We start from the raw sequence: 7,918 nt of genomic DNA, 5'->3' as shown, positions 1-7,918 counted from the left end.
AATCTGAAGAATAAAGATAAACAATTTAATATTTCTGATTTATAATGTCAAAAGAAAAATCAACCTCAATACGTGTTTTTGAATAATACAATTACATTCTTCTTATTACATTTTATAATACTAATTGAGATAAAATTAACGACAATACATATTGAAAAATAGTAACACCAATTTAAAACTATTAACAATATTTTACTGCACAAGACGAATTTATAATTCATGCTTTAAGTTATTACGTAAAAGCAAAATACATCTTCCAGTAAACATATGTTGACATTTCAATAAATTATTCATAATTTCAATTCAATGTTAGGCCATAGTAAAATTTTTATTGATTACTCATAAATTATTATCTCTGTACAACTCTATAGACAAACATAATATGATATAAAAGACCCATTCTGTATTCCAAAAGAAATCATTTTAATAATGTACAAACACTAAAACCATCGTAAAATATCGATATAAATTGGCATTATACAGTATTATATATTATATAAATTTTCATTGTTTCTTCCACTTATATAACATACGCCATTTTAAGCCATTTTAATCATAGAAAATGGAGGAAGACTGCTTGTATTGCATGCTTTATCCGTCATACAGAATTGGGCTAATTTTCGGAGATAATTTTGCCGAAAGATGCGATTATCATCGATTAACACTCAGACAAACCAAAATTATGTCTGTGTATGCAAAAATAATAGAAGCAATTCTCTTCAGTCATACGGCAATGCTATGTATTCACACAAATTCATTTGATGGCGAAATCATCGCCTGTAGTCCTATTGAAGATTTTGGTGGACGAGACAACTCACCGTTCATGAAAGGAATATTTGCCTGCTTTTCCTTTAGCATGGCATTACTGGCACAAAATGGAAGAAGAGCTAAACTTGTATACGATCTCCGAAATTCCAGTTATCGCGGAGAAAAAGAAAAATTGCGCAATCAACAAATCACAATGCGAAACGTCTTATTAATAATGTATTGCTTCGTTTTGGTTCCCTATGTAATTATATTAACTTATGCAATTAGCAATGTTGTGGAACGTAAATCGAGTTACGAAAGAGCTCTCTTTTGCGCCGTTTATATTAATGTCTGTTTCATTTACGAATTTGCTCTATTCGTGTGGGCGATATTGATTCTTCATGTGGGGGAATTTGCGATTATCGAAAGATTCAACGTTCTGTCTCGTCGATTGCAACGGCTTTTCGTTAAATGTTCGAAGCGAGATATCCACAATTTAATTGGTAAGCATGTCGAATTGTGCGATTTTATCAATCAGGTCAACGATAAGTGGAGCGAATGTTCGTTTCTCCTTTACGGTATTTTGCTGAGTTTCGTATGTTTTTTCATCTACAACACTGTATTTTTTAAAATGTCAGTTCTCCTGCATGGCATCATGTGCATTTCCACTATTCTTGTTGTCACTATTGCTATCGTTGCCTCTTTTACTGCTTCTCATATTTCTGGATCCGTAAGTTAATGGTATTCATTACATAAACATAAGTATATATTAATAGTTTTTAATGTTTTCGTTTATTTTTATTCCTTAGGCTTATGACTCGTTTCAAGAAATAAGAATTATGAGCGCATTACCACTTTCTATTACAGAAAAGCTTAAAGTATTACAACGATATTATATATTTTNTATTACGCCATTTATTTGTATCACTCATCATTTATACAATGTTATGTAACAGAGAAAAAGCGTGATAATCGGTCAAGATATCATTTCCCATTATTATTACGTTTTTACACTTCACTTTGAAACATTAAAAAAATGCAATAAAGTCAGTGATATTTTTTTATGTGTGGAGGTTAGTAAAAGTGAGTATGTTTGTTTAAGAGGCAACATTTTTTTCACCCGCTCTAAAACTTAATAACTATTCTTTTTTGTTTTTGTTGAAAATAACTGAAACTTTGTAAGGCGGTCTATTTGTTAGGGAATTGGTGCTATTAATAGAAAGTATTTCCGAAGTGTCGTTGAAAAATTCACATGTGTTAGTTGGGTTAGGAAGTGTGTTAATCTGACATTATTATTTAAAGTTTTTTTATTTAAAACAACTGAAATTAACTCAAAGTAAAAATGAAACATTCAAGAAACTAAAATAAATACAATAAAATGCATACCGTATAAAATTTAATGAAATAAATGGATGTCCACGAATACTCAACCCTCCTTGTCCGAGTTGTCTTAAACGTTGAAGAATATGCCGAAATATTTATAACTGATAACCCGAACAATTAATGGAGTCTTTACTTCAAATTCGATCATTCATCCTGATAAGTGAAAGGGATTTTTCACCTTGGTTTTTCGTCTAACACTGCTTCATCTTGGTTTATATAGTTCTGTCGCTTCGAGTTAATTTCTGTTATATTACAGCAAAAATAATTAAAACATGATGCCAAAGTAACATACTTCCTAACAAAACGAACACATCTGTATTTATCAATATCACTTCGAAAATCTGCATTTTTTCCGTATTAATAGCATCAATCTTCAAAACAAACAAACCGCCCTCAAAATTTTAAATATTATCGACAAATAGCACAGGAATTATTAAGCTTCTTATACACTTTACGTTTGGTCGATGTCTTTAATTAGCGTACTGAATTTAAGAAGTCTTATTCTGGATTACAAGGGAAATGATTTCAATGTACAAACAATAAGACGATCATAAAGTATTAATGTATATCAACATTATATAAGTGATGCATATTTATTCGTTATACAGAATTGGGCGAATTTTCGGCGATAAGATTGCCGAACGGTGCAAACGTTATTTATTACCACCCAGAAAAACCAAAATTATATCTGTTTATTGAAAAATAGTAGGAACAATTTTCTTCTATCATACGGCAATGACATGAATTTTCACATTTTCATCCGTAGACGAAATCATCGCATGTAGTCCGATTGAAGATTTAAGTTGACAAGAATACGGACCATTTATGAAGGGAATATTTTCATGCTATTTATTAAGTATGGCTTTGGCGATAAGAAATAGAAAATCCGCAGAATCAAATCGTAATGCGAAATATCCTTTTAATAACGTATTGTTTCCTTTTAGTTTTATATGTAATTTATATTANCGGACCATTTATGAAGGGAATATTTTCATGCTATTTATTAAGTATGGCTTTGGCGATAAGAAATAGAAAATCCGCAGAATCAAATCGTAATGCGAAATATCCTTTTAATAACGTATTGTTTCCTTTTAGTTTTATATGTAATTTATATTATCTTATGTACTGTAATTAGCAATGCCGTAGAACATAAATCAATTTACGGAAGAGCCCGCTTTCGCGCCATTTATATTAATACTTTGTACTTCGCTACATTATCCAACACAGAACGAACGTTAATCTTAAGGACACATACAGAAAAGTGGCATCTGTATAGATGTTAGACAATTGAAAAAAGGTTTCGAAAACCTATCGCGGATGTATTGTTAATCAAAATCAATTCTATCGTGGACTATCACTGTTTAATGGTTACATTTTATTGGCCACAGTGTGTCTCCACTGAGATTTCAAATCACATTATAATAAATTATTAATACATTAAATACTTGTTACTTATTTATTTTTTTGTACTGGATTAAATATTGTTTAGACTAAAGTCACACATATCAAACTAATCACATTCTCGATCTCAAATGGGCTTATTTGAGTGTTTTCGAATATTATTTTTGTCTTGTAAGCGACATGTAAGTAGTTTTCTCAAACTTTTTATAAGCCAAGCTCACAATTCGTCAGAAAATTGTTTATTCTGAATATTAAAATATTTATTTATTGTTAAACTATTTTAAGATAAGTTTATCATTATTGTGAACTTATATACTTTATTACAATAGACTTCCCTATAATACGGGTTCCTATAATTACGATTCCTATAAGACGGCGAAAAAATTGCGACGGTATCCATACAAACCTGGTAAAAGAACTATAATTCGGTAAAACGCTACGAGGAATTTAGGCGAGTAAATTGAGTTTATTATCGTCTGTACACTATTATATATTAATTATATATAAATTAGATACTGTACATATAATCATATACAGTATTAATTATATATAAATTAGGTACTGTATATATAATTATATATTAACTTAGTTTATTGTAACTTTATTATAATTACATATATACTTTCGGCCGTCAAGCGCCACGCTACGGAGAGTTTAGGCGAGAAAGTTGTTTACTATAGTCAGAGTCGGTAGATTAACTGGTCTTTTGACTAATAGTTCAAACTTAGCTAGAGGCAATATTTGCCGCTAGTCCGCGCCACTGTTAGAAGGAGAGCGTTGGTCTTGTTAGGTATATACTGAAGTCAGTGATTTTGACCTATAATAATTGTTTTTTTAGCTACATAAAAATGCCAACGTGCTTTGTGCAAGGATGCGAGGCAGGATATCAGTCATCGAACGAGAAGAGACATTTCTTCCGTGCTCCTAGCGATAAGATTGAGGAGTGGATGCCATGCATTCCACGAGACGACAAGATGCTAACAAATAAATGTTACATTTGTGACATACATTTTGCGAGTAGATTTATTTTAAAAGCCTTCTCCCATGTTATAAATGGAGAGAAAGTAGAAATTCCACGAGATCACTGGGCATTAACGTCGGATGCATATCCATCAAACTTCCCTAATTGTCCTAAGTACATTAGTAAGTCTGTACCTCAAAAACGATCAACGCGATGTCTCACAAGAAATGAAGAACCATCTAGGAAGGGATCACAAAAAGACAATACCAAAGGTAACTATTTATGTTTTTTATGTAATCTTAATCCTCAGTGAGTCATGTAATTTTTTGCCCTTGCCTGAGTCGCAGTGCGTCTCTCGGACCCTGTGTTTTAATATAAAATTAAATTTTATCTATCTATCTATTTTATCTATATTTAAGGAACATTTTATATTTAAAAATTAAGTAAAGATTGAGCTGGGTTTGTGAGATCCACTGTGATTCACTGAGGGTTATCTCTCTGTGGCCCATCTTTCCTTATAAATACTTTAAGATTAATTGTCTGATATTTTTTTTTATCAATCATTAGATTTGCATGATACACACTCCCAAGTAACAACTGTAGAAAAGGAAGTAGAAGAACCCTCCACATCTGAAGCTGCAACTACACAGCATCCTGAGCTGTTATATGTCAATAAAATCTCTGCTTTGCAGTCTGAATTGTTAAAAGTCAAAGAGGATTTATATCGGTGCAGAAAGCAAAAGATGATCTATAGGAAGAAACTGAAAACTCTTCAAACAGAAAATCTCAAGCTTCATCAAGAAAATACTGAACTTAAAATGAAACAGTTGTCAGCTGATAAACTTGATTCCTTACCACCAAGACAGAAACTTATAATAGAGCACATGCTGAAAGCATGCCATATAAAAAGCAAAAAGGGTATGAGATATGACATTAATTGGTTACTTGACTGTTTACTTTTAAAAATTAGGTCACCATCTCTCTATGAATTTTTGAGAAATAATGATTACTTGCCTTTACCCTGTCAGTCTACACTGCATCAATATATCAGAGGCATTAATGCCAAATTTGGATTTGATGAAGATCTTTTTGTTGTTTTAAAGACAAAATTGGAGACAATTCCACAAACAGAACGCCAGGGAGTTTTAATTTTTGATGAAATCACACTTCAAAAACATATAGAACTTTCAAAAGCTACTGGTGAAATGATTGGACTTGTTGATTATGGTGACAATTCTGAATTGCCACAGAGTGAATTTACAGCAGGTGATCATGGCCTAGTGTTTATGTTCAGACCTCACTTTGCTAGTTGGGTACAATGTATTGGCACATTCTGTTCAAAAAGCTCTGTCTCAGGTTCTACTGTTGCAAAACTTATTTTGCAAGCAATTATTCATTTAGAACAGTGTGGTGCAATAGTCAATGCAATAGTTTGTGATGGTGCCAGCACAAACAAAGCAGCTTTAAAAGCTCTAGGAATTTGTGCAGACACAAATAATATACAATGCTCATTTACAAACCCTGCTGCAGATAGACAAGTACTGGCTATTATTGATGTACCACATATTTTAAAATGTATGCGAAACAATCTTTTGAAAAATACATACTTTCAGGTAAAACTAAGAAAATAAAGTGTTTTCACCTAATTTATAATATAAGCCATTGCATTATTCTGCATTTTTACTTTTAGTTTCCTGAAGGAAGGGTAGAATTACAGCATTTTAAAGCAGTTGTTGATGAAGATTCCAAATTACCAAAGGGATTAAAGGCATGTCCCAAAGTGACAGAAATACATGTTAATCCCAATAACTTCCAGAGAATGAGTGTATTGCTGGCAGCTCAAGTAACACTTTTTTTTACTTATATAATCTTGACTTGATAAGAATACTTTTATTTATCTCATATATTTATAGATATTTAGTAATACTTTTGCTGATGCTATGCTGTTTTATAAACAGCGTGAGGTTGCTATCCTAAAGAATGCAGATGTTACAATAAGTTTCATACGTCACATCAATGCTCTTTTTGATGCTTTAAATCGTAGATTGCCACAGGAAGGAATCAGACATGATTCAAATGATCTCAAGGTAATAGTAATGATTCACTAGCAAAAACTATAAATGTTTTAATTAACAACTTTTTAAAAATAGGTTATTGAAGAATCTCTAGAATGGTTAAATAGATGGGAAGCATTCAGATTACAGATTAGAAGCACTGATCAAAAGGGATTTTTGAGCCACCAGACAGCAGAAAATCTACGCTTGACGCTGACTAGTATCTTAGCACTCGTCAGACAATTGCTTCCAAACTCATATTATATCCTGACAGCTCACTTTAATCAGGACCCATTAGAGGTAAAATTGACTTAGTGTAATGATTATATAATCTTGTATTAAACCTTAACTTATGTTTTCTTTTCAATTAGCGTTTCTTTGGAATGATAAGACAAGGAAGTGGAAGCAATTCTCATCCCACAACAGTACAGTTCTTATACCTGTACAGACTGATGACTGTGTACAGTTTGGTTCGTCCTCCCAAACGAGCATCAGTTCAAACTGATCCAGGATCTATGCTTATTACTTTAAAAAATCTTCTTCATAGTCATAAAAAACCATTCAGAGAAGTTCAAGAACAATTGGAAGAACATTTAGAAAATTTGCTTTGTGATCCAAGTCTATACTATGGAGATCCTAGTGATAGTGAATTATTAGATCATGATTATTGTACACCAGAAACATTTAAGTTTATCCTACATTATTTAGGAGGTTATATTATTTATCGTCTACTGCCATCACTCGGTTGTGATGAATGCAAAAATATATTAACAGCAAAACCTGAGGATGCTGCACCAGAGAAGACATTTACATTCATCAAATCTCGAGGAGGTTTGTTATATCCAAGCTATAAGCTTTGCCAATTGATGTACTGGGCAGAAAGCAAAGTATGCGAAAAATTAACAAACCCAAACATGGATGTTTATTTTTCAATAATGGATAATATATTAAATCAGTGCTCTGTTACATTGATGATAGGATGTGACAATGCTGGTCACAAGTCCTACTTGACTTCCAGATTTTTGCACTTTTTTGTTACTTGTCGATTGCATTTTTTCACGCGAACGATTAATCAATCATTTATTTCATCAGTTGAAAGTAAAAACCATAGAAAAATTTCTCACTTAAAGTAAATTTTAATAACGCAAATAATAATAATAATAATTATTATTAATATGTATAATATAATTTGTTTGTATGTACAATAAATTTTTAACGTATAATAAATTCACATAATAGCACAATTTAATAATAATAATACTATTGTGTCAGTTTTGTTCCTTGTCATTTATTTAACTAAATATAAAATCAGCGTTTTTAAAACACTTAATAAAGCATTAAACACCTTCCATCGCTGAGAAATGTTTATTTA

At 31.5% G+C, this 7,918-nt stretch overlaps 1 protein-coding gene across 1 annotated transcript; it reads left to right on the top strand.

Moving 5' to 3' along the window:
* The first annotated feature begins 562 nt into the window (after positions 1-562).
* Positions 563-7,709, top strand: LOC111642616. The gene is made up of 8 exons (XM_023388987.1): positions 563-1,477; positions 1,557-1,696; positions 4,370-4,764; positions 5,060-6,105; positions 6,183-6,335; positions 6,406-6,579; positions 6,643-6,846; positions 6,918-7,709. Exons 1-8 carry the CDS (start codon positions 563-565, stop codon positions 7,677-7,679), a joined length of 3,789 nt encoding a protein of 1,262 aa, XP_023244755.1. The 3' UTR covers positions 7,680-7,709.
* The last annotated feature ends 209 nt before the right edge of the window (positions 7,710-7,918 follow it).

This window comes from Centruroides sculpturatus, unplaced genomic scaffold (genome assembly GCF_000671375.1).
Source record: "Centruroides sculpturatus isolate CEXI.00-Female unplaced genomic scaffold, Cexi_2.0 scaffold1598, whole genome shotgun sequence".
Taxonomy (NCBI): Eukaryota; Metazoa; Arthropoda; class Arachnida; order Scorpiones; family Buthidae; genus Centruroides; species Centruroides sculpturatus.
The sequence above is the reverse complement of the archived record's forward strand: the minus strand, read 5'-3'. Positions and strand labels throughout refer to the sequence as shown.